General features: G+C 53.8%; 1 protein-coding gene across 11 annotated transcripts in view; it reads left to right on the top strand.

The window, feature by feature from the left end:
* Positions 1–25739, top strand: part of IKZF1 (IKAROS family zinc finger 1) — an 87601-nt gene that overhangs the window by 16946 nt on the left and 44916 nt on the right. For all 11 annotated transcript variants that reach the window (XM_064482358.1, XM_064482357.1, XM_064482356.1 and 8 more), the window contains exon 3: positions 5453–5572. In XM_064482358.1, coding sequence (XP_064338428.1) covers positions 5453–5572 — 120 coding nt within the window. The remainder of the gene's footprint in view (positions 1–5452; positions 5573–25739) is intronic.

The following is a 25739-nucleotide window of genomic DNA, read 5'->3' as shown; positions in this document are numbered from 1 at the left end:
TAAGCTGGCATCTTGCACGTTGCCCGTAAGAGGAGACCCTTAATCGGTTTGCGAAAAAAAAATAGATTTTTCTAGGTGGGACCCTATAAATTTTGCAGCCACCGCAGCTGAAGGATTTTTCCAGCGTCAGCAGTGTCGTGGCGGTCCACCTGCTCCATGTGAAATAGTCACTCGAGAAACAGAGAAATACTTTGTATCTGACTTTTTTATTCAATCTACCGGGTTCTGTCTTCCCTGGGGTTTGCCCTGCGAGTGGACTGAGCCCTCATCTTGCAGATAATAGACACTCGATAAACATTTACCGCTCTGTCCCCTCCAGTGTTGGGACAATGCTATGAAATAGGCTCGGAGGGGAGACGAGACACGCTTTCCTTTAGGGCACATCTTGTTCTTTCTTTTGGTAAGTTTTTCTTTCTTTCTCAGAACTTTATCCAAATAATTTATTCCACGAGTGCGTGATATTTTTGGCGGGGTTTCTCAGGGAAGAGCCGACCTGTGGGAAAATGGGATCTGAGATGTGAGTCAGTGCCCCATGCCTGCCTCTGCCTTGGACCCGAGAGCGTTTGCCTGGCCTCCTGGACCACGGTGGTGGCACCTGGAAAAGGAGGGGCTGGAGCCAGTTCATCTTAGAGGGTCCTCGGGCCCCCGTGGCCCTAAAGCTGGGACGTTTTCTGAATGGCAGTTTGCTGTGTTTGTTGGAAGCAGGAGACAAGAGATGCTGTGTGTAGCCCTGTGCCATCCAACAAGGGACGTGGTGGAGTGAGTCACGTTGACTGCAAGCGTCCTGTTGACCAAACGCTGCCCTCGGCGTTTGACTCCTTCCGGCTTTTCAAGACCCCAGTGAGGGAGATGCTGGTCCCAGCTTCAGTTCGCAGGGCGCTGGGCCTCGGAGAGTTTCAGTAACTGAGCAGAAGCCCCCGGTGGGGGCGCGGGGGGGGCAGACAGGGTGCCCTGGGCAGGCTCCCCGCCTCTTCTCTGGAGCTGAGAGTCTATTTTCCAAACATTTTTATCCACCCCCCCAGGAATTGCGTTAACCTGGGTGATTGTAGACTAAAACCTCACACGCTAGGGACACAGGAGCGACAGGTGCGTTATAGTCTCCGTGAGAAATTAGCTGTTGGCTGTTGATGAGATAACTAGACAACTTTCTCCTCTGATTTCTCCAAAACACGTCTCATCGGTAAGGCTGTCTGTGACACGTGGGTAGCAGGGGAAGTAAATATAAACCGGCAAGAAGTTCCTTTCATTTTTCTAAGAAGTCAAAAGATACCGTGCTTCGTAAGTGAGTGGCTCTACCTGCTCGGCGCCTTGCCGTCTGCAGTTCTGTGCGTCTCGTGGCGGTGCACGTGTCCCTGGGGAAAATGTGTCTGATTTTGCAGGACGTTACAGTTTACAGAATCATCCCATGAGCTGCCTGGGTATATCAGCACTCACACATCATGGTTTTTTATTCGCACAACCGCCCTGTGAGCGAAGAGCCAAAATCACGTTCTTCAGCCTCATTTTATTCTTGAGGACAGAGTCTTAAAGAGGCAAGTGATTCCATGTTTCCACCAGAGCCAGCTTGCAGCTATACCCCAGGTCAGCTAATTTCTAGTCACAGTGTTTATTTGTTTTTGTTTTTGTTTTAATAGACTTTTTTTTTTTGCTGTTGGCTTCTTTTTTTTTTTTTAATTTTTAAAATTTTTTTTCCTAGTCACACTGTTGGGTTTTTTAAATAGATTTTTTTTTTTTTTTTGCCACTTGGTTCTTTTTTAAACATTTTTTTCTAGTCACAGTGTTTTGGTTTTTTTTTTTAATAGACTTTTTTCTTTTTTTTCTGCCATTGGCTTTTTTTTTTTTTTTTTTTTGAGGAGGGGAGGTGATTAGGTTTTTTTAATTTATCTTTATTTTAATGGAGGGACTGGGGATTGAACCCAGGCCCTCGCGCATGCCAAGCCCACGCCCTGCCCCTGAGCTACGCCCTCCCGCTCTAGTCACACTGTTTCACTATCTGGAATGGGTCAACTTGATTTAATAACTTGACTTTTTTTATCTTTTCTCATCTCCCTGTGGTTTTGCATTGTAAGCATTTAAGTGGGTAAATTTGTTTAAAAGCAAGAAATACATCTGCTTCTCGTGAAGGTTTTGACTAAGTGGCCGACATTCACCGTGGAAATCTCTAGCCATTAAAGGGTCCCAGGGTCACTGGGTACAAAAGCCATTCGTGTCTCAGCAAACGATGCTCAGACTCTGGGGCTTTTAGGCAAATCAGAGGACCTGCTAGAAGGCATCACGGAGTGGCGGCGAGGTGGGTGCCAGCGGGGCGCATGGTGGGCACCTGGCTTTTTGTGACACGTGAGAAGCAGGAGAGGTAAATATAAACTGGGAAGAAGTTTCCTTCATTTTCCTAAGAGGTAAAAAGATACCGCACTTCCTAAATTAGTGGCTTTAACTGCCTTCTCCAGTTCTGACTTTCTGCTGGGTGCGCGGCACACCTGTGCCAAGACGGACAGTCCTGTTCCTCCTCGTCCCTGGGCGCTGCTCCCGCACAGGGAGCCCCGATCGATGAGCCCGACCTGGGGCCTCTTAGAATCATTGTCCCTTCTCCTACCCCATGGGCAGGAGAGCCCTGAGGTCCCACAGGAGCGGCTGGGCTGAGCTGGCACCTCGTTCCGCGCGGGATCCCCTCCAGGCTGAAAAGCACGTCCAGCACCCTCGACACGCTGTCGCTGGTCTTGTTCGTAAACAGCGGGTCAGCTCAATTTGCAGGAAGGTTCTTGGGCTGGATTTGCACACGCACGGAGCTGAGAGATGGCACTCCTTGCCTGGATGAGTGCCGGTTCTCTCTGCTCAACCCTTGGCTCCTGCAGGCTTTCGTATCCGAGCTGACCCCAGAGTTCTCCAGAGTCATCACCCATCGAAAGACCGCGATAAAGAAACACAGTCACGCCACTGAGTGCCTGCACCTGTGGCTCCCACCCACCTGTAATAATGACACTGGTTCGTCATAAAGGCACATGTGCGCACCCCACACTCTGCACATTGAGTCATCGGATCCGTTTGTTAGGCTGGCGTGGGTCTCCAAGGCCAGTGTTGGGGAGGGGTCTTCATGGAAGTGAGTGGCCTGGGTCTTGGCTGTTCCAGCCTCTCCAGCTTGAGATGCCCCCACCGTGCACAGAAAACTAGTTTCATATACTGAACTTTAGTGTGAGATTATTCCTATCCCGAAAAGAAAGAAGGAAAGAAGGAAGAAAAAGAAAGAAGGAAGGAAGGAAAAGAAGGAAGGAAGGAAGGAAAAGAAGGAAGGAAGGAAGGAAGGAAGGAAGAATGAAAAAAAAAGAAGGAAGGAAGGGAAGGAAGAGAGAAAGAAAAAAAGTTTCATATATTGAACTTCTGTGTAAGATTATTCTTACCCAAGAAAAGCAAAAAGAAATCTTCAAAGTAGGAAAACCCTTCCTCTAGGAAATTATTGGAAAAAAAGAGTTGGCAGGTGGCTCACGTGCGTCCCTCATTCTCGTATTCAGAGCTCTCTTTTCCCCATTTTTGAAATGGGTGAAAAGTAAGGACAAGACTTCAGCCATTGCTACGTAAGAAAAAAAATTTCTTTTTATTGAGGTGTAGTTGATTTACAATGTTACGTTCAGGCGTCCAGCAAAGTGATCCCGTTAGACGCAGACACAAATGTGTATTTTCTTTCCAGAAAATTAGCTATTTCTGCTTTTAAAGTCGTCTGTTCAGGGCAATGACGGTATTATCATGCAGCGCGCATTTACGGGGCGTGAGCGTAACACGGGAACTTTCGATCAATTCCTCTCTGGCCTCTGGTTTTCCCTCGGAAGGAGCTCAGAGCCCGGCCCCGTCTTTAACAATTCATCTTGCATCGGCCATCCAAATGCCCCCAATGATGCTGTCCCTGAAAAGATGCCAGTTGAGGTAACGACCGTGGAGCTGGAATGTGCAAGTGTGACGTGCATTTGCTAGGCAACGCGATGCCATCCCACAAAGCATCGCCTTGGTGCCTGGCGGGTCCTGTTTTAAATGATTCCCGGCAGGGGCGTCTCCTGGGCTGGGGACCCTCGCCTGGGTCCCGCCTGTCCTCTGATGGGTTGATCCTGGTCTTGCGGGCAGTTTAGTCAAACACACGGGAACGGCTCCCTCTGCCTCGCCGTGTCTGCTGGGCATCATTTGTGTGCCGTCCTGCAGGAACGGGTGTCCGTGTGGAAAGCGCCTTTTGTGCATGAAGCCACGTGGCCAGCCCAGCCATCAGACACGTGGTCCCCGCCTGTCACTTCGTACGGACCTTCCTCTGGAAACGTCATGTCAACCCGCCTTCCCCAGCGGCCCCAATGGGCTGTTTCGTACCCACCTGGGCTCCACTCCAGCTCCTCCCTTGCCCGTGGTTTATGTCTCCCAACTCGATTTTAGGTTCCATCTAGGTTAGAAGATGCCGGAGGCTCAGTTTCGAAGGAAGCAGGTTATTTTGTACCAAGTCTCCAGTTCCCGGGAGTGGGAGTGAGGTTCCCATTTGGGGAGCTTCTGCAGACACGTTTTCTAATTCAGGCATTTTGCATTTGGCAAAATCCTGCCGGCGAAGGATAAGCCACTTCCCTGTGGGTTCTGTTTTGTTTTCGTGTTTCGTGGACTTTCTGTGCAGGTGGAGGGGAGATCGTGTTCTGGGAGGCGTGGGGTTCCCTGGACTTGATCCTGTCCCCCCAAGTTCATGGAATTAGGCAGCTGGCAAAATGCTCCCCAGCTCTTGGGGGAAAAAAAGGGGTGTGGACCCAGAACGTGGAGCCCTGAGCAGGACGCGTGGAAAGCAAGCTAATGTGAGGATGTAGGGGCAGGTCTGCAGGAGGGGGAAAGTCGGCCAAACTTCCAAAGATGCTTTGCACCCAGGCGTAAACCTTCCAGGATTCACACGACGGTGATTACTCAGCCAGCAAAGGCCGGCTGAGGGGATGTCCACTGCAGTGCTATCTCCCCCCCCCAAAAAAAGATGTAAAAACAATCGAAGGTCAAAAGCAGAGAAAAGATTTATATAAAGGATTCCACCGACATGGGCAATACAGTTGTGGTCACGGGCACAGGAGGGTGTTGATGAGAATGTCTGAAAAACAACATTCATTGTACGAATTCAATACATCCCTGAGCATCTTCGTTGATGTGGAATTACACGTGTGTGTGTGCACACGTACACACGCACCAGAATTGCAAGCGTGGTCATCGTGCCGGGGTCACAGCGGATTTAGCCGGTTTTCGCGTCTGTGTTCTCTTGTCTGGGGGCTCGGCAATGATACTGTTTTATGAAAAGGAGAATGGATGCTGATCCCCAAGGGGAGGCATTCACTCCATCCAGCAGTTCATGCCGTCCCCTCGAACCCGGGGTCTCCCTGCCGGTCCGTGCGCAGTGACCACCACCCTCCGGGGTGACCGCTTCCCCCAGAACTCAAGCTCTTCCTTGTGTCCACAGGGAAGGAGAGCCCTGCTGTCAGTGACACTGCAGACGACGGTGAGGAACCCATGCCGGTCCCCGAGGACCTGTCCACCACGTCCGGAGGGCAGCATAACTCCAAGAGTGAGAGAGGCATGGGTAAGTGGCCCGTCCGCGTCCCCTGAGCTGCGGACCCTTTACATCCTCCCAGAGAGAGTGGTCAGGTGGCATGAGGCACCTGACTTGGAGCTTCCCCTCAAACCCCGAAATACAGATCAGCAGGACGGGAGACACGGCTCAGTGTGTCCCCGAGCAAAGAGACCGAGTCGGAGAGCCCCACCCCCCCTCGCTGGGGTCGTCTGTCCCCTGTTCTCTGCAGGAAGACATGGGCGGTAGACTGTGGAAAGTGCACATTGCAAGTGTCCTGGCAAGAGAGCTTTCATTTTGGGAGCTTTGGTTTTAGAAGCAGCCGGATCTGGCCACCTGATGTTAACCTCTCTCATCCTTGTTTCTTCAATGTCCAGTTGAACCAAAACCAGAAAATCTGATAAGCAGACATTTCTTAATGTGAAAAACAGGCCCAGATAATCTCGGCGAGCAGACACTTATGTCTCTTTTCTGTATTTGCCATCTCGCCCACTGCTCCCCGCCGTTAACTCACCTGTGCTCCGTGTTTAGAAATCTTAGAAGAAAACAGAGGCCCAGAGAGGTTGAGCGAATTCACCAAGGTCAAACAGCAGAGCCAGAATCAGACTCAGCTTCTGACTCAAAGACCAGTTTTCATTCCATTATACCGCATTCTCCTCAGCTCATGAGTCAACAGTTCCTTGAAATATCTGTTGTTTTTTTTTTTTTTAAGAGAGAAAAAAAACACTGTCGGGGAGGGCCTAGCTCAGCGGTAGAGCGCATGCTTAGCATGCACGAGGTCCTGGGTTCCATCCCCCGGCACTGCCTCCAAAAATAAATAAATAAACCTAATTCCTTCCCTCCAAAAAAATAAATAAATAAAATAGAGCAGGGGTCAGCAAGTGTTTAAAAAAAAAAAAAAGATTGAAAAAACTGCGATATTGGGAGCCATTTATTTGCAGAAAAGAGTGTCCTGAAGGGTTCACAGGTGGAACCGAGGCAGAACAGACCATGTGTGGATCGGCCGCGTAAGACCCACAGCCAAGCGGGGTGGCACATGGGACGTCCTCAGGGTTATGATCACCACCAGAGTGCTTTTCCGACGCGACAGGCTGATGCAATAACCAAGAAACAGATTTTGTAGGTTTTCATGTGTCTTAGAAACCACGTAGGTTTTATGCACAACGGTTCTTTTTTTTTTTTTTTGAAGTTAGCTCTATAATTAACTGTACAAACGGGCGAGGCTGATGGCTAAAGCCACTGGGTGTAGCTGAATTAAGTAAATAGGTGCCTTTGCAAATCGATTTTCCCTGTTCCAAGTGGCTGCTGCAGGTGGGAGGGTCGGTGGGAGAAAGAATTGGGAGGAGGGCGTGGCCTTCTGCTCTGTTCCGCGCACATCATTTCAGGGACACGGAAGGCCAAGTTTTGTTGTAACTGATGCACTTATTTCTAAGACTGTCTTCTGTCAATTCCGAGAGAGGCTGGTTTTTATGACGGCTACAAAGTTTCCCGTCAAAATCCATTTACATAAATTCAAAAGTCAAATGTAAAGAGAGGGATGGTGGTGCGTGTTCGTGAAACATTTGCAAAGGCGGCTGGTGTTCAGTGCCTGAGACGACTGGTGAGGTGGGTCCCTCCCTGTGTCCTTGCACATCGGGCAGCAGACACGCACCCCTAACCCCGGACAGACAGAGGGGCCGGGGGACCAGAAGCCGGGAGAGATCGTGTGCACACGTAGCCATGAACCCTTTAAAGGAACCAAAGCCGAGGCGTCAGAGGCAGGGCTCCAGGGGTCATTAGGGAGAAACTGGGGTGCCCCACCCCAAAATCCCCGCAGGGCTTGGGCATCCTTTAGAGAACTGAAAGTCGGGCCGATTCCTGGAGAGTGAACGGCGCGCGCTCGCTCACCATCCTTGCGATCACCCGCGGTGCATCGCCCCGTGCGGACTTCAGCTTGTGGGCGCTTTGCCCGGTAAGAGGCCGTCAGGCCCCTGGTGGGCGCTTCTGCGGGTCCCCAGGCCGCGCTCTCACGGTGACACTCCGGCCAGGTCCTTCCTAACGCGCACCCAGCGCCCGTGTGGCCGTGGGGCTGGGGCTGGCCTGTGATGGCCGGCGGTCCCTTTCCCAGTGCCCCCCACCCCGGCCCCGCGTGACCTGTCCCCACGCACGTCTCCGGTCAGCGCCAAGTTCATGCAGAAGGAACTTCAGGGTGGCAAAGCTCCAAACACCCGAGAAATCTCTTTTCTTGGCTTGTAAGGAGCGGTTGCCAGAGCCACGTGGACGGGCAGGGAAAGCCCTTTGACAGATTCAGGGTGGGGGGGGGGGCAGGTGCCAAAGGAGAGATGGACCACTGCCTGGAGACAGAAAGCACAGAAGCCCAGAGGACGCCCCGCAGCAGAGAGCGGAGGTGTTTGCGGGGACAAGCCAGTGAGGGAGGGCATTGCAGAGAACTGGCGTGTGAGAAACCATCCTTTGCAGGAAGTCAGCTAACTCCTGCACGTGGTGATGGGTTGGTTGTTAAGGTGCTGCGTGAGCCGGAGCGCTGAACAAACTGATGCATGAGGCTCCAGGACGCAGTTTTTAGAGCTCGAGGGGTTAGTAGATTGAAGGAAAAGGAAGTGTGCTTGCAGCTGGGTTTCGTCAGCTCCACGGGGAGCAGGCAGAAGGCGAGAGGGGTGTCAGAGGACAGAGCACAGGAAGCAGAAACTCCTCCCTGCGGAGGAGCAAAGAGGAAGGACTGGGAAGGAGGCAGGGTGTGTGCAGGGGCGGGGAGGGCGGAGGGAAGATGGAGCTGACAGTCCCCTCCCACTGAGCCTCCCCCCGCCCTCATTTTAAACCAGCAGCGGGATCCAAACACATCTCACAGAGTGGCTTAAATGGAAAAAAAAATGCAAACCTGCTTTGCTGGAGATGGAATACCAGACAGCCAGGAAAAAGGACAACAAAGGGCAGAAAAAGATCTTTCAAAGATTTGTGAGCATCGTAGCCTCACAGGAGAGATGGGAAAGAGGGTGGGTGACCAGCAGCCCTAAGGAGAGGAATTCAGCTGCTAAGAAAATCTGAGCCACAGAAGAAGCAAACCGAAAACAGAGACAGGGAGCTAGACTAGGGTAAGACCAGGAGAGAGATGACGGGGCCGGCCGGCCCCAGACCCAGGTTCAGGTCACGGATGCCCACTATTCCAGGAGAAATTTCCACCGGAATGTCCCCGGAACGGCGAGAGGCCAAACGCTGGTAAAAGGTGGGGAAGCATTTGGTGACGGTAGAACGAGCAAAGAGATGTTTTCGAAAGGCGAGGAGCCCTCGTTATCCATTTTACACCAATCTAATCTTAACCAGGAGAACAGACCAGAGAGTCAGGAGCAAGATGTCAGGAAAACAGTGGGAATCAGCCCTTTAAGATTGTGGGGCGGGGGTGGGCGCGTCTTAGGGAGGGTGGGCCATTCCTAGAATGAGGAAGGTGATGGTTTTGCACCTCAAGGCTTCCCCCGGTGTTGAAGCAATTAAAAAAAAGATATGGGAGAAAAGAGGTGAGAGAAATAAGGCCAGGCCAAGGCCAAGGCTGCACCCTCGCGGGGCTCCAGTTTCTTCCAGTAAGAGAAGCAAGGATCTGAACTGCAGCATGAATACTTTGAGTTAGACACGGGGGAGAACTTCCCGGCAGGGAGGGCGTTAGTCATCGGGGCAGTCTGCTTCGTGAGACGATGGCTTGTTCCTCTGAAGTGGTCTCTTTAGGAATGAGAGAAATCTCACCTCTCTGAAGTGGTCGTGCGTGACTCTGGTGGCAGCTGGGGATGTCCGTGGTGGCCTCTCAAGGCAACCCCAGCTTTGCTCTGGCAGGCGTGCTTGAGGAGGGGAAAATGGGTTCAGATTTCTTCTGCCAGGCAGTGACCAGGGGCTCTTCAAATCATCTCGAGCACTAATCATGTCCGGGCTGGCGTCCGGTAGAGCAGATAAACGTTTTGAGCAAACAGTAAACCCTTAGTGATTTTCTTCCTCAGCCAATAGCCCTTATATTTCTTTCTTCTGCATTGCATACATTTTTGCCCGTTACTGCCTTCATCTCCCTTTTTCTTGTTTTTACCTTTTTTTTTATTTTAATTTTTTTAATGGAGGGACTGGGGATGGAACCTAGGACCTCGTGCATGCCAAGCACGCGCTCCACCCCTGAGCTGCACCCTCCCCTCTCCCTTTGCTTGTATGGGTTTCCAGGTCTTAAAATTGAGCAAGGCTCCCCACACCCCGGCTCCCCGGTGTCATCGGGGAGCACACAGACCTGCAGAGGAGGCTGTGGGCTGGCTGGTTCCAAACCCAAGTCAGGACGTGGATAATGTGGCAGCTCCCCCCTCCCCTAGGACTGTAGACAGCAGGCCGGGCTGGGGGGCTGGGTGGGCAGCAGCAGAGGAGCCAGGGAGAGGCCAGACGTGGAGAAGGGAGATGAGAGGCCGGAAAGCCGGATGGCCACCCTGAGAGAGAAGACGGGCAAGGTGCGGACTGGGGGTGGATTTAAAGGGAGGACCCGGGGGCGGAGGCTGTTTAGTGCCGTGGGTCTGAGTGGGAAAGATGGTTCACACCGGCACCGAGGGGCAGCTGATTAGCAGGAGGCCAAAGACTGAGGCTGATCTGGGGTCGAACGAGGCTCCCCATGTGGCTTGGCTACACAGATGGATACTTGAGATGAGCTGGTGCAGAGGGACGCGTGAGGGTCGGCTTGAGTTTGAATGCAGGGGGTATATCGTCCATTTGTCCATGCCTGTCACCTTCTGGAGCATCCTTGGTGCCTCTGCTCACGGACGTGCCCTGTCCCAGAGTGGGGAGGGGACCCCCGTCGTTTCTCCGGGCTTTGCTGTGGGACCTGATTCTGCAGGTCGCATCCCCCAGCGTGGTGTCCAGGGCCCGGCTCCGCACTCCTGAGCATTCTTGAAGCTGAATTAGCACATCTCAGCTCCTTCCCTTCGAAGGGTGCCGTTCACCCTGGCAGACATGCTAAGAAAAAAAAAAAAAGAAAGGAAAAAAATCTGGATTTTTCTAACTTCCCCCCACCGACCCCCAGAATCCAGGAAAATGATTAAATGTGTAAAAAAAAAAAATACATTTTCTCTTTTGGTCCATTCACTTGAAGTAAAAAAAAAACCCTTCATTCGGTCATGACTTTGAGGACTGAAGTGTGAATTTTGCATTCTTATTGATTTACTTTTAACATTATTTTATTGAGTCATAGTCAGTTGGCAATGCTGTGCCAATTGCCAGCGCATTTTCAATCGGTGATTCTGATGCCAGATTTCACTTGCCTCTTAAAGCTCCAGGCCGGATACGGAGACAGTTCCGAGGGCCGTAAGGCTCCTCCGCGGCCCGGGGAGCGGGGGACGCTGGAGAGGTTTTCACGATGGAAAACAGCGGGCTTTGGTCTCACGGGAGACGGGGCGGCTGGCTTTTGAGCACGGATGCTGGGCTGGCTTATCTCATCAGCAGTTAGAGGAAGCTGTCCTTATCTGTGCGGCGCATCTCCTCTGAACCGACAAACCCCGTGTGAGCTCGGGAGGAGCATTATCTTGCAACATCTGAGCGCTGGCTGCAGCTGAGTTAGACACGGGGAAGAGGGCGTCTCCCGGACCTTCATCCAGCGCTTGGGCATCCTGGCGCCCAGCGTTCCATTTCCCTTTGAGGGATCCCTGCAAGAGTGTCGCTTAGACACCAGTGCGCCTCCCTGTGTCAGTCCCTGGGTCCTCCTAGTTGAAGACTTCTGCGGTGGATTTGATGAGTAGGTCTGAAAACCTGTGTGCTGTTCATCCTGCGCTGCCCTCATCCCGGGACGTCACCACGGCAGGGCCAAACCAACACGATCCCCGTTGCAAATATCTGCCGTTGCTTAAAAAAAAAAAAAAAAAAAAAAAAAAAAGAGATACAGAGTAGCTTTCTTGTTTCCCATTCGAAAGTAAATGTTACAGGTTTTTGCGACCCCTGTTTTGTAGGTTAGTGCAGAACGTTTGGAAAGCATCGTCTTTGCAGAACATGGTGACTTGTGGGTACACTCAAAATAAGTGACTGTGGGCTGGGTCAGGTGCCGTCCTGTCCTAGGATTCGGTGTAGACAGGTGGCACCGGGCAGCCGAGGCTTAGAAACATTCCTTGCAGAAAAATGAAACTGACGTGTGCATGTGTGTGTGTGCGTGTGTGTGTAGTAGTTGACAAGGGATGGCAGTTGGTCCCTTACAGGGGTACCTCTGTGCCTGGGACCCAGCGGTGGGGACGGTCAGTCCCTGGTTCTGCTGTCCCCCGCCTCGCCGGCCCCGCCGGGCTCCTTCCCTGCTCAGTGACAGAGGCACCTTGTCCGTCACCTTGAAATAGGAAAAGCGCCAAGCGGGCGGGTCACAAGGTAGACGGTCGTTCACGGAGGCCTCCACGGAGGTGAGCGTCACCTCCAGCCGGCGACTGGCTCCCAGAGAGGCTGCAGCATTTGGAGAGATGGATGCCTGCCCGTAACACCTCCTGGCGGGTGACTTGTGGTGACCCCACAAAACGCCTACATTTCCTAAGAAAGCAAACACGGGCAGCAGCCGCGGGCAGTGTGGCAAGGCCCCTGCAGGGTCTCAGCCGACATCAGGTGCTTCCCAGCGGCTGGAGGGACTGGGACACAGGGCAGGACCTGGCTGGAGGACCAGGAGGGGTGCGCAGGGCCGGGGGACCTACGCCCGGCTCTGTTCTGTCGTCCCAGGGCCAGCATGTCCCAGCCTGCCTGTACCTGGAGGGCAGGGACCACCCTGATGAAGGCCAGGCTGCTCTGAGCCCCGCTCCCCTCACTCCCCGAGCTGAGTTCACTGTGCAGATACAGTTTGTGTCGGCTTAGCGTTTGGTCCACACTGTGGCTTCTCCGGCCCTTAAGAAACGAGGACATCCTACTGATTGGGCCCTTTGCTGTGCCTTGTGGCCCCGGGCAGGTGAAGCCTGGGGACAGATGTCCAGGCCGCTGTCCTGCACAGCAGGGCGGGAACGCACCTCCTTGCTCTCGGGGACTCAGAGGTTCCTCTGAAGCATGTGGACAGGAAAGGCTCAGACCTCGCTGGGCTGGGGAGTCGGGGGAGGATGGGGGGGGTCGGGGGCCGGGGGACTTAGGGGGCTGAAGTTTGAGCCAGGGCGGAGGAGGTGAGTCACATTCTGACCTCAGGAAGCCAGAGGTGGGTGGGCGGAAGGGCAGGGGGGTGGGTGGAGGCTGCAGCCGGCCCTGGCGGGGCTCATAGGGGACCCCTCAAAATGTTTCCTCTGGGGAACAACCCTTCACACTTGCCGGCTGGAAAGATCGCGCTGGTGACCGCTGGCCAGGAGGCCGCGGCACAGAGGGCTCTCCCAGCAGTGGCCGTGGCGCGTGTCCACGCTGTCAGTGTGGGCGCGGGAGGGACACGGCTGAAACTCCCCCGGTGGTGGCGGGGGCGGCCGCGATCGGCTTGAGCAGAACCAGAAATGTACAGGGGCTTGGGGTGACCTGGAAGTCGGGGGACGGTTTATAGCCAAGGAGCTGTCTGGAAGGCAGGATGTGCGTGCTGGGGGTGGGGAGCCCCTTCTATCTGTGCCAGGAGGTCAGCGGGAGGGACGGGCGCACCAGGGCCTTGGGGACGGTTGCATGTGATTGTCTGGAAGAAAAAGCAAGGAAGGAGGCAGAGGGGGAGTGGATTCCGGTGCAGTTTCTGGACAGAAATGCTGCGTGGAAGTCACGGGGACAGAGAGTTCAGGGAAGGCGAGAAGACAGGGTGGGTGGAGGGTGCTGGACAAAGGTGCTGGCAGGAGATGGGTGGTGATGGATGTCCCAGACGCAGCCAGGTCTAAACGTAGGGGAGCCTAGCCTGGGGGGGGGGGTGGAGCACAGACAGGCAGAAGGTGACCTTAGGGACGAGGACATGAAGGGACGAGAGGTGGGAGCAGGCTGAGGGGCGTGGCTGGGGCAGGGGGATGTTTTCGGGGTGACCTGTGTGAGAGGGCACCATTGAAAGATGCTGGAGGTTCCAACAGGAGCAGGGGCTGGGGACCTCACCTTGTCCCAGCCTGGCCTGTGTCCCCAGCTGTCCCCCTGAGCCTCTCCCTCCTGCCTTCAGTCTCATTCCGGAGTCGCAGGGAGCAGGGGCCCCCCGACCCAAACTGGTGGGGCCCCCGTGTCCCTCCTGCCCAGCTGCGTGTCTGCCCAGGGTGGCCCTCGCAGAGACAGCGCCCCTCCGGGGTTTGCTCAGAGCGTCCCGGCCACCTGGGCAGCCCAGTGTCCGGAACTTAAACTGCATTTAAGGTCCCTCCAGGGGACGATTCCAGGCCCCTGTTTCTCAATGGGCCCAGTTGGTATCTGGGCAGAGGGACCTTCATTGGTTGAGACTGTCCCTCCCACTGGGGGGGGGCTGTCACCACCCATGTCACCCCCCCACCCAGGTCATCCTGACTCCCCGAGGCCCCCACACACTTCCCAGCAGAGAACCCAGATTACAGCCCTCCCCTCCCCCCACCGAACCCAAACACCCCATCGTCACGTGGTTCCGCGTGTCCCCCGCACGGGAGCGTCACACTCTGTGGCTCACGGTCGAAGATTTTTTAATACAGTCAGTTGTATCCCAGAATCTGAAGAATGGATTTTTTTTTTTTTTAAAAAATGGGCCCAGGAAAAAAAATCAAAACACTTGCCGCCTGGCCTTCCCAGCCCGGCTCCAAGGGAGCACGTTAACTGCGAAAAGTTGCCCATTTTGACAAACAGAAACCAGAAACCAGAAACGTTAAACCTAGTTGTTGTACTGAGGCCAAGAAAGACGGATTCTGAGCTACGCGAGCCGAGAAGACACACGGTGTTTTCTGTCCTAGGTTTTTGGTCCCCATTTTATTTTCGGCTGTGTTCCATCTGTGTTGAAAGAATGTTGAGGTCTGTGTGTTAAACAGCCAACCGACATTTCGGTAACCTTCCTTCTACATGGGGTTTCAGAAAGAAATGGAAAAAAAAAAAAAAAAAAGAGAGAGAGAGAGAGAGAAAGATTCTACACTGTGGTTGCCAGTTGCCACCTGTCCTCCTGGCTGGTTAGAACATTTTCTGATTTGGGAAGTGTGACTATAACCCAGAAAAAAAAAAAAAAAAGAAAGAAAAGAAAAAGAAAAAAAAAAGCTTCCCCTCCTTTTATGCAAAAGCCAAGAGGTTTGAGCAGGCAGGGCTGAGCCCTAACCATCACCCTGTGAAGTTTCCACGGCCCTAGTTTGGTGCGATGAAAACAGTGGGCCGGGGCCGCCGTGCCCCCAGGAAGTGACCTTCCTGGATTCACAGCCACCCCCCGGGTTGGGGAAGGTGGAGGCCGGGCCGCTGTTCCCGCCAGATACGCCCAGCACCCTGCACGGTCTTCGCAGGAACTGCGGTTACTGCAGATCTGCGCAAAATTGTGACCCCTTGGCCTGCTAGGGTTTGGGGGGCCGGGCGGCGGGGAGGCCGGAGCTCACAGGAAACTCAGGAGGGAGCGTGTCAGGCCCTTGAGCCGGAGCAGGGGGACGTGCCCACTGTTAGACAACCTGCCAGGCTCCCGTCCACCTCTCGGTAGCCTGGAACCCTCTGAGGGTGAAAGGCTTGACAGCACGGAATATGGGCAAATGCCATCAGTTAGGGATTTTATATATTTTATTTTATTTTATTTTATTTTATTTTATTTTGAGAGCTGGTTTATCTGCGTGTACAGTGGCTCAACGATGGTTTTCATGTCTCGACAGCTCCAAGGGGAAGCTGGCATTCCTTTGCGGGTGGCTGGGTGGGGGTGGGGGGGAGGGGGCAGGGGGAGAGACTGTCTGTCCAGCGAGAGTTGGTTCCAAGTGACTCTGGACCGACAAGACTGTCCGGATTCATAAGGAAGGCGCCGCCTTAAGGCACGTCACTTTTGTGGCTGGGGGAGTGTGACCAGGAAAGGCTCCTGTGTCTCATTCATGAGACGTGATGATTATTCCTATTGTGGTTCTTCGGGTTTGAAGAATTTTAAAGGCAAAGCAAGGCTGGTCTGCATTCCCTTAAGATGTTGCTAAATCACAATGATATTTTTTCCGGGAAAACCCTGGCCTCGCGCTGTCCTTTGAAACGTGGCCTTGAACTCAGTCTTCTCCAAAATATTTCTGTATCGAGATCCTTGGGTGAGACATGTGCACGGATCTGGGGGGCGACCTCGTCCGTGTCCCTGAGTGTGCAGTGGTTTTGCCACGACACGTTTTCTGCAAAGACTCAGAGACACGTGAGGGGCTCACTGCCACTGAGGGACCCGCCTCAAAGCACCTGACCCTGACCTTGGGGCAGCTGGGTTCAGTGGAGAATCCAGTGCCCTGTTTCCAGGAGGGAGTCCAGCTCGCTGCAGGGACCTTCGGGCGCCCCGTCTAGGGTGTGGCCCCTCCAGGCCCCCAGAGAGTAATTTCCCTGCAGGGGATGCGGCCGCAGGCTGCTCATTTCCATGGAAACCACGCGGGACTGATTCCCGGAAAGCCTGGAACAGCCGGTGTCGGCGGGGGCGACGGATGGACGGCCCCCAGCCTGGGGTCCCCACTGTGCCGAACAGCGCGTGGGGCCGAAGTGGCCTTTCTCATTTTCCAGGATGAAGGACTGTCACACTCGAGGTGGAGTCCCGCAGAAATGAGAAAGGGACTTTTACGAACGCCCTGCAGGCCAGCGCTGTGATGGTCTGGGTTATGATTCTTGGAATCAGGCAGAAGTTGGCAGCTTTCGCAATTTCACTGCGCTCTCCAGTTAAACAGGGTAACCATACAAACGCGACCTCGCCGGTGGCCCCAGAGCGCTTTCCGATGGCTTCTGTCCCCTCTCATGGTAAATCAGGGCTGTTTACTATTACCCGGTGTGGCCCCACTTTAGTTAATCTGAGCATCATAGTCCAAGAAGTCTCGGGGACGCTTGTCATCAGCAGACGGTGCTGTGGTTTTAAGTGAAGTGGTTTTAATCCCAGAAGATAACCGGGTCGTTGGGCCGTTCTAAACCCTGCACTCACAATCGTACAGCAGTATTGTTATTACTAACGTGTGGGCTTTTGATGTTTCAGTGTAGCTGTAGGTGCGAAAAATTCTGTTCAGGGCCGTGTGTGCGTTCACTTGTCTGGTTTCCCCATTTCTACATCTATTTCTTGTTACGGATGGAGCACCTCCATTGAAAATAATAGTAACATGGGGAGAGTGGAGCCCGGTGGTGGAACAGGGGCTTGGCACGCACGGCGTCCCAGGTTCGATCCCCAGCACCTCCGTTTAAATAAATAAATATACTTAATTACTTCTCTCCCCACCAAAAAAACTGGAAAAAAAAAAAAGACAATAGAAAAATCTTCAAATACTTACATGCTGAGCAACACACCTGTTTAAGAAAAAAAGAAAGAAAAATGATACCGGGTGGAATTAATTTGTATATGTTTTATTTAACTCAGTATTCCCCAAATATGATCTATTTTTTAAAATATTTTTTATTATTTATAATCATTTTACAATGTTGTGTCAAACTCCAGTGTTCCCCAAATATGATTTAAACATGCACTCAATATAGACAATCGTTAATGAGTATTTTACACCCTTTTTTTTTTTTTTTTGTACTGAGTCTTTGCAACTCAGTGTGTCTTTCGTGCTGACACACATCTCAGTTTGGAACGGCCGCGTTTCGAGTCCTCAGAGGCCACGCGTGTCTGGGGCACCCTGTTGGATGGGGTGGACCCGCGGTTGTGTAGACAAGTGTGCCATGATGTCCCAGACAAACTTTTCAGATGAATCCTTGCCGACACTTAGCCAGAAACTGGTTACTGGTCGGCTCCCTAACGTAGTTTTAAAATCGGCTTCGTCTTCAGAACACATTCTCAACGCACCCCAAACGGATGTGAAATTGGGCCTTCAAGTTCTGGCTTTGGCCATCTCTGATTTATGGAAAAATCTCGTTCCAGCCTGACTGTGTCCGTCGTTTGGATTTATTTGCTGTCGCTCTTTGAAACCAACCTCAGTTTTGTAGACACCTGATTGAGTACAAAGTCTCGAGAATAGAGCAAAATGTAACACCCGGGAAACGATTCTGTTTCCCGGGGCCTAGAAGCTGAATTGCGCCCAGAAACATGTTGTTTTTAGTTTTTGTTTTCATCCCTTCAGCTTATCCTGCTGCACCTGCCATGGTGGTTTAGGGGAGTGGGAGGTCCCTGTGAATTTTTTTGAAACCAGGCAATGGTTTTATGGACACAAAGCAGGTCCCACCAGAGGGGCACCGAGTGACCAGGTCTCCGAAAACGGGCACCCTCCCCTCTGCGCCATCGTTTGCAGCAACTGTGGGGATTGCAGCTTCTCGATCACATCCCAAAATATGCTTCCGTGTCCTGAGGAAGCCATGAAGCCGAGGTGGTAAAGCAGAGGCTTTTTTTCTCTTTTTCTTTTTCTTTTTGTTCATTTTAATGGGGGAGAGGGAAGTGGCCAGCCTCCTGCACCGCATCCTGAGAAACCCAGCCTGGTGTTCCGTCTCGGCACACGGGTCCTGATGCCCATGCATGGGCCCCCCCTCCCTGCACCCGACCGAGCTGAGCTGGGGGCCCAGGACCCCAGCCTTCCTGTGCAAGGCTGCCCTGTACCTGCTGACCGGGGGACAGCGTGCGCTCCTGTGGCCGCGGGCTTCCTGGGCGTGCCGCGGCCCACGGCCGCAGGCCAGGCGCTGGGCTCTGGTTGCGCCGCTCTCAGTGTCTTTGCATCTTTTTTTCCCCTCTCGTTTTCACCATCTTTCTTTCTTCTTTCATCTTTCCCTCTCTCTCTCCTTCCCCCTCCCTCCCCTTTCTCCCTCCCTCCCCCTTTCCTTCCATTCCTGCCTGTATTTCTTCCCTCCTTTCTTTTAACATTGACTTTGGAAACAATTTCACCAAGATTCTCTTACTTGGGGCCAAGGACCGATGATGGAGACCTTTTAGCTCAGGAACAAACTAAAAAGGCTTCAAGGAAAGAGTGCTCGGGCGCCCTGGGGCACCGCACACCCGCGCGATGGGGACCCCAAAGTGGGAGTGTGGACGGCGGTGCAGGGAAGACGGCGCCGCCTGGGTCTCCAGGTCACTGCTCTGGCCTTTTGCTGCTTGTAAAGATGGGGGGGGGGTGTCCCCTGGTTGCTTGGCAACAAGAACTACCTGTCCGCACAAGACGGCTGTACCAGGGAGGCAACGTCGTGGTGACAGGGTGCACACCTGGCTCAGCTGAGTGTTGGTGGAGGGAGGCTGGGCGGCAGGCGGGGCTGGGGGCCAGGACGGTGCCCCTCGGGCCCACGTGCCCGGAACGCGCCCTTGGGGGGATCCAGGCTTTCCCATCACCCACACTCACTTTGCAGTCCCCACCCCCCACCCCTGTCATGCCCCTCGGAGCCCCAAACACGGTACTTGAATATTTGAGGCAAGGCCTGTTTTTCCTTTTAGAAACAGTCCAGAGTCCGTTTGGACCCTCAGACCTTTGCACACGGTGTGGAATGAATCCGGGAAAGGCTATTGCTTTGTCCGAAAACGAGGTTTAATGGTAGAGTAGTAAGAATTGTTTTCTGGGTCGACGTCTCAGTTCACCCTAAAAAGCAACCTTGCGGATGACGGTGGGTCCAGCTCGCTGCAGGGTTTGGGGCAGCTGTGATGAGGGCAGGCGTCCCCGGCCTCCGCAGCCATCATCCGCAGATGCGCTGACCTTGTCCTCGAGCGCGTGCTGTGCGGGGTGGTGCTGGGAACGCCCCTTAACCCACTGGCTGGGTTGGAACGATGACCATCTTGCTTCCCCTGCTCCATCAGCGCTCCACGTGCAAAGGATGCCGCGGGGCCCGTGGGTGACGCCTCCATGTAACCCACACGAGGGCACCGGGCTCTCTGTGCCCGGACCTTGTGTGCAGCTGGACTGCTCGGCCCCTGCAGGCAGCTCCTCTGAGATGGCTTTCCCACCCTGGTACCACCGTGGGGAAAAGCCAGAGCCCTGATGACCTCAGATCACACCAGATCCAGTGGATTATGAAAATCCTCTTTCTCGGGTCTGCTCGTGAGACTGGCTGGAGGGGTAGAAAATCGTCTCTGGGGAGAGCTGAGAGTTCAAAGTCAACCTTTTCGCCATCAAATAGCAGTAATTAACACACAGGGAAGGAAGCAGTGCTTACACAGTTGAGGGGGGAAATAAAATGCCACCTCGAAATGTAAATCGAATATACACGGGAAGGAAGAGGGAAACGAATGTTTCCAGTTGTGCTGTGGAATTACGCTTTGCTTTGCAGAGTCTGGCCTTCTCCCGGCCCTTAAGAGACAAATAATCTGGATTAAGAGCATCGCAGGGATCTCAGAGACCATTAGTGTGCCCTCCGGTGACGCACCATCTTATTCAAGTGTGTACAGGTGTAGATTCTGAATTCATTTTTCCCTCTTCAGTCTTGAACGTTGGAAAGGAATCGCAAAGTTAATTGGCACGTTAGTGAAAACGGTAGTAGCTTCAGAGCGCCATCCCTGAATCGGTTCCCAGCTTCCAGCCGCTGTCATGGGGAGTCAAGTGCGTGAGAAGTGGGGTCCCCAAGGGGTGGGCCAGACGGCAGACCCCTGCAGAGGACCTTGCACGCCGTCTGTGGCGGGTGTGCAGCCAAGGGACCGGCCCAGCTTCTGAGCAGGGTCAGCATTCCGGAGCGCAGGGGAGCAAGCCGGGCGTGGGGACCAAGCCAGCTTTGGAGGGTCGGTTAATGAGGAAAATGCTTTGTAAGTATCCCCTTTGTCCCAGGCACCCTGCAAGAAACAGGGGCGACCGAGAAAGGTCGGATTCAGGGGCTCCAAGGGTCTACCTGCTGGTGGGAGGGAGGAAGGGTGCAGCTGAGCGGAGAGGGGAAAAAGTAAAAAGGGCAAATACACAGATATACTGTGTTCTTGACCCTCAGGCAGTTCTGCCGGGTGTGGGGTCTGCTCCGTAACCATGAGCATGTTTGCCCGGTTGCACTGAAGTTCACGGCCCCTTTTATTAACTGCAATAGGTCCGTTCCCCAGGTGAAAAGACGGATCTGTGTGCATGTGAATGAAACGAGGAAAATTTAGGGAAGGTTCTGATTTAGGGAGGACCCCTTCCTCCACCCCCCACACCCACAGAAGCAGCCATGCACACAGATTTTTTTTTTTTCATATAATTTTTAAGGTTTATTTTCCATTAAAACGTTGGCCATATTTCCCGTGGTGGGCAATACATTTTTTTAAATTGAAGTGGAGTTGATTTACGATGTGGCGTTAGTCTCAGGTGCACAGCAGGGTGATTCCGTTATGCATTTATATATATATCGTTCTTTTTCAGACTTTTTTCCATGATACATTATCACAAGCCATTGTGTGTTGTTCCCTGTGCTGTAGTCGGTCCATGTTGTTTGCCTCTTTTATATGCGGTAGTTGTGCCTGTCAGTTTGATCCATGCTCTGTTGCACGGACGGATTCCCATTCTCACAAGCCCCCTCAGATAGAAGCCCCCTGGGTGTCATGAGTGCGGCCTCCAGCATCCTCGCCAGACACCCCGTGAGACGGCCGGTGTGCGGTTTAGGGAGACGCTGGTTATTAGAAAGGCCTTGAACGGATCTGCTTGTGTCCGGAGCCGTCCCTGCAGCAAATGCAGCATCAGTAATTTCTCCGGAGCACGAGGGTCCTTCCAGCCACTGGGGACAGTGGAACTAGCCCCCCTTCTCCTGGCCCTTTCCTGGTTCCCTCGCGTGGGATGCAATAAACACGGGACCACGTCTGCTTTGCTTCCCCGTGTTCTCACACTCCCCTGGGCATCGCTCAGTGTGCCCGCGTCTCCCGGAACCCAGCCTGGAAGGACCTGGCTGGCCTTGGACGAGGAACCCTTTGTCCTGGTGTCTCCCTGCCAAGAGGGTGTGAGGGAAGGCGGCTTGCCGAAGCCAGGCGTGTGATCCAGCAGGGCGCGCCGCTCTTGGTTTACAAGCACGTGGGCCTCAAACGCATCTTCTGTGCTTTTGAAAGTTCCTAGTCCAGCTCCGAAGGGCAGGGAGCCGCATGGAGATAGAACCTTCCAGGCTGAGACGCCGACTGCTCCTCGCGCAGAGTGTGCGTGCACGCGAGCTTCGTGCAGCCCAGACCCAGGTAGGCGGCCGATCTGGGCATCGTTCTCTCAGGGACAGCTCTGAAGACACCTGCGCCCCTCATCTTGCCTCTCTGCCTCTGGTGTTTGGATTCTCAGGTCCTGTTTGGTGCAGCGTCCGGGTCTTTTTGGAATGCACGTCTGTGCCCAACGCAGGCTTGGTTGCGAATGAGACCATGCCTCCTCTTTCCATGCTTGGCTCCACTGCACCTTGACGCAATGCCCGCTGAAAATGGAGCCTTTAAAAAAAATTCAGATGATTTTTTTGAAGATGAAATTAGCATACTTGGGCTGCCAAGGACGCCACTCTGTCCCATCCCTGGCCCTGCTGTCAGGACAGGCTCGTATAAAAGAAATCGGTCCATGGCGGTTTGTCGGCCAACCACGCCTGAGGTCAAAAAGCCTTACTTTTAAACCGTTGAAAACAGAGTTTTTGCAAGTTTTTTAAAAGAGGCAAAGCTCACACCGTGCATCGAAGAGAGCGCAGAAAAATGCACCCTTGGAGCACGCCTTCCGCCCGCCTCTATCCCCGGTAAAGATAGTCTTAAAAGCCACCGAGTCTGTCAGACCTTCAGTTGAGTTGAATTTTGACTTTTGTAAATGGAAATGCTGCCTTTGAGCAAATGGATCGATCAGCTCCTGCGATCCCGAATCTCCGCAGCTCAGATGAAATGCTTGGGGTCATTATCATGTCGTTTTGCAAATCATGTGCGCGCAGGAGATGCACCATCGCGACAGAAGGATTTCTTCGAAAGCTTAAGGGAAAGGGAGATAAGGTGGGAGGTGTGCTTTACGGCACCAGGTGTGTGGACGGTCCTGCTTGTGACGGTTCGTGCAGGCGTCACCGGTGGGACCACTGCCCGTTGCCACTTCCCGACGCTGTGGGTCAGGAAGGCTCACGTACGAAGACCCGCAGAGGAGCAGGGAGGGGAGGGACGGAGACATGTCTCCCTGCCACTGAAGAATGCGATTCATTTAGGAAGAACAGAGAAAATAAAGGCTAGAGACCAGCCTCCAGGATTTCGCTGTGAAATGCCAGCGGCGTTTGCAAGAGAATTCCCATCTCAGAGGGACGTATCTGTCCATTTGCCCACCCACCTGGGCTGCCGCCCCCCAGACTGTTAAACAGGGAAAGAAATTCATTTGTTGAGTTTGTCAGAAAAAAAAATTAATAATAACTTATTTGACGTCTTCGAATGGCTGTTCGGGGTCCACGGAAGGGACTCAGGGGGGTCCTCACAGGACAAAGGAAACGAAGAGGAAGGAGTGGCTGAGCGCCCCGCACTTTGGCTAGGGGCAAAAATTCTTTCCTTAAAAAAAGAAAAAAGAGAGTGGGACGTGTACATTAAGAAACAGGTACTCGGGGCACCTTCTTGGAGGTGAAACACCTCTGTAAGGTGTTGCTTGCCCGATCCCACAGCGCCACGGACAGGACAGTTGTGCGGTGGTTTTGAAGCCTTGCGCATCATTCACAGCGGCGGCGGGGGGGCTCTGCGCACGTGGCGGGGGGCCCGGCCACCGTCCGGATGCGGGCAGGAGCGGGCAAGGAAAACGAGAAAAGAAGAAAGCAGGGCTGGGGCTGGCCAGGGCAGAGCAGCCTCAGAAGGGAGTCGCCACGTGCCGCGGTGACGGTACCCACCCGCGGGGAGAAATGCACCCGCGTCGCGCTCTGCGGATGCTGGCTTTGCTCCTGGATAACGTCCGGTCGGCTGGAGGGAGGCAGGGGGCACGGTGGTGGGGACAGGTGGGCGGGGGCATCTGCCTCTGCTTCCCTGGATGGCCGCGTTCCCAGCACGTGCGCGGACCCTAACCGCGCCTCGAGGGGGCGGGCAGTGCCCAGAGTCATCCCGCCTCCCCAGGCCCGGGGGACAGGGTTGCTTATACAGGTAACGAGGTTGAGTGACTGATTTCAGATCACACAGCTTCAACCTTTCAGTCTTTTGACTCTCGGTTTTACCGTTTCAGTTTAAGCCTGTGTGTTTGTGAGCTAGGCCACCAGGCGAAACTCAGGGTTACCAGCTGAGTGGCACCTTGGACAGCCCTGTCCTGCCGTCCAAGTGGGGCTCGGAGGCAGGAAGGAGACCACAACAGGCGAGGGGCAGAGTCAGCTTTGGTGGAAAGCGTGTAGGCTTTTTGGAAGACGTGACACATGGCTCTGTTCCCCCAAGAATGGGCAGACTTCCAAGAGGCTGATGGAGAGAGGACCGGGTCGGGGGACAGAACCGTGGGCCGGGAAGTGTCCCCGCGGCTCCAGGCTCTGCGTGGTCTGGCCTCAGACACAGCTTCCCGGAGACGTGTTCCTGAGACAGTCACAGCCGTGGGGGTGACGGCGAGTGGGCTGGGGTGGGGGTGTCCCTGGCTTTGCCTCCCCCACCAGTGACTGCCAGTTTAAGCCAGCGAATCTCTCGCCTTTCCTCAAGACATCTTGTGGCCTGTGTCCCCTGGACTGGAACCCTATCCCATCGGGGGCGTTCATGCTTCTATTTTAAGTCATGTTGTGGGATCGTGTGCAGTAACTTTGGGGTGCATGGACCCTCCGGGCAAAGTTTGAGTCGAGACTTTGGAAACAAGGCGGCTTGTCTTGTTAATTTTGGAAATTCATCCAGAAAGAAGGTTTGGAAATACGAAATTTGGGGACAAGGCTCCACGTGAGAAGCAAACAGTCCCCAGGTCAAATTGAGGCATTGGGCAGAGCAGACACTGGGTAATGGATGCAAATGGCAGTGATGGGGGGACCCTGGGGGGGCTGAGTCCCTGGGGCAAGCACGTGGCTTTGAGGCCGCTGCCTCTTCTCCCCGAGCGTCCCGGGGGCGCCTTCCTGGGGTCCCAGCTGTCACGGCCACGCTCTGTTTCTCAGGAAGGCCGTGCAGACCTCCCCTTGTCACCGCTGTGGCCACCTCCGTTGGTTTTCACGGTGGAGATGCCCATGTGACTTTCAGGGTGCATCTGGGGACTCAGAGACGTGAGCAGGTGGCACTTCTGAGCCCCCAGGCCGGGGACCCTCCCCGCCGACCACCAGAGAGCACCTGCTTCCAGGTGACTCTGCAGCAGGAGAGAGACCCCGCCACGGGACTGGGGGGCTGGCAGCCGGGAGGGCAAGGGGGCTGCTGAGAGCCACCACACCCACCCACCCCCGACGCGGCCTTCCCATCACGCGCAGATGACTGCCTGCTTCTCGGCCGTTAGAAACGTGCCAGTGAAGTGCAAAACACTTGTGCTGTTGGATTTCCCATCATTTTCTGTTCTTTCATTTCCTCTCGCTTTTGCATCATTTACTCATAAGTGGAGATCTTTGGGGCGATGGCACAACCGCCGTGTGTCAAGCTGGGAGAAGAAATCTTGGGGCCACTGGTGTCACATCGTCCCCGGGGCCCGGCAGGTCACAGCGGGCCCGGCCCGGACAGCGCGCTGGCCACCGGCAGCTGGAGAGCGGCAGGTCTGTGGTTGGCTCACTGGCTGTTAAGGACCTGCTTTTAAAAATACCAGCTGCCTTTCTAGCACGAGGGGCTGGTGCTCTCACACGACGGCTAGCTGATCCATTCAGGCTGTGCGTGCATCTCCGAACAAAACCAGCCAATCGGAAACTTGCTGAGTTCTGATTTGAGAGGCTTAAAATTCCCAGCACATCACAGTTGTCCGTTAGCCACCTTCCCTTTTTTGTCTCTTAGTGGAAAAGACCCAAGCTTCTTTTTTTTTTTTTTTTTTTGTCTCTTAGTAGAAAAGCCTCAAGCCTTTAGCACCTTCTGGTTTGATGACGAGAGAGGGGTGAATTTAACCGCGTTAGGAGCTGCTATGGCTCATTTTTAAAAGTCACTTTATGGCCAGGAGGAGTCGTGTGTCTTCATAACCTTGATAAACTCAGTTTTGCATGGTTACACCTTCAGGTTGAAACACATTTCATTTCATCATTTCCCAGAAGGGGCACTGAATTCACCCATTTCCTGTTTTTAATCTCAGAATGTTCTGGGTTTCCTCCATGTCTGCTTTCCTGGCAGCAGGACCCTGGAGGTGAGCGACATCAACCCCTGTGGTGCTTCTGTAAGACCGTGCATGCTTTGCACGGAGCTGTAGTCGCGCCTGCGGGCTCTTTGCACAGGACTGGACGTGCGAGGAGAGCGGGC

Source organism: Camelus dromedarius, chromosome 35 (genome assembly GCF_036321535.1).
Source record: "Camelus dromedarius isolate mCamDro1 chromosome 35, mCamDro1.pat, whole genome shotgun sequence".
NCBI lineage: Eukaryota > Metazoa > Chordata > Mammalia > Artiodactyla > Camelidae > Camelus > Camelus dromedarius.
The sequence above is the reverse complement of the archived record's forward strand: the minus strand, read 5'-3'. Positions and strand labels throughout refer to the sequence as shown.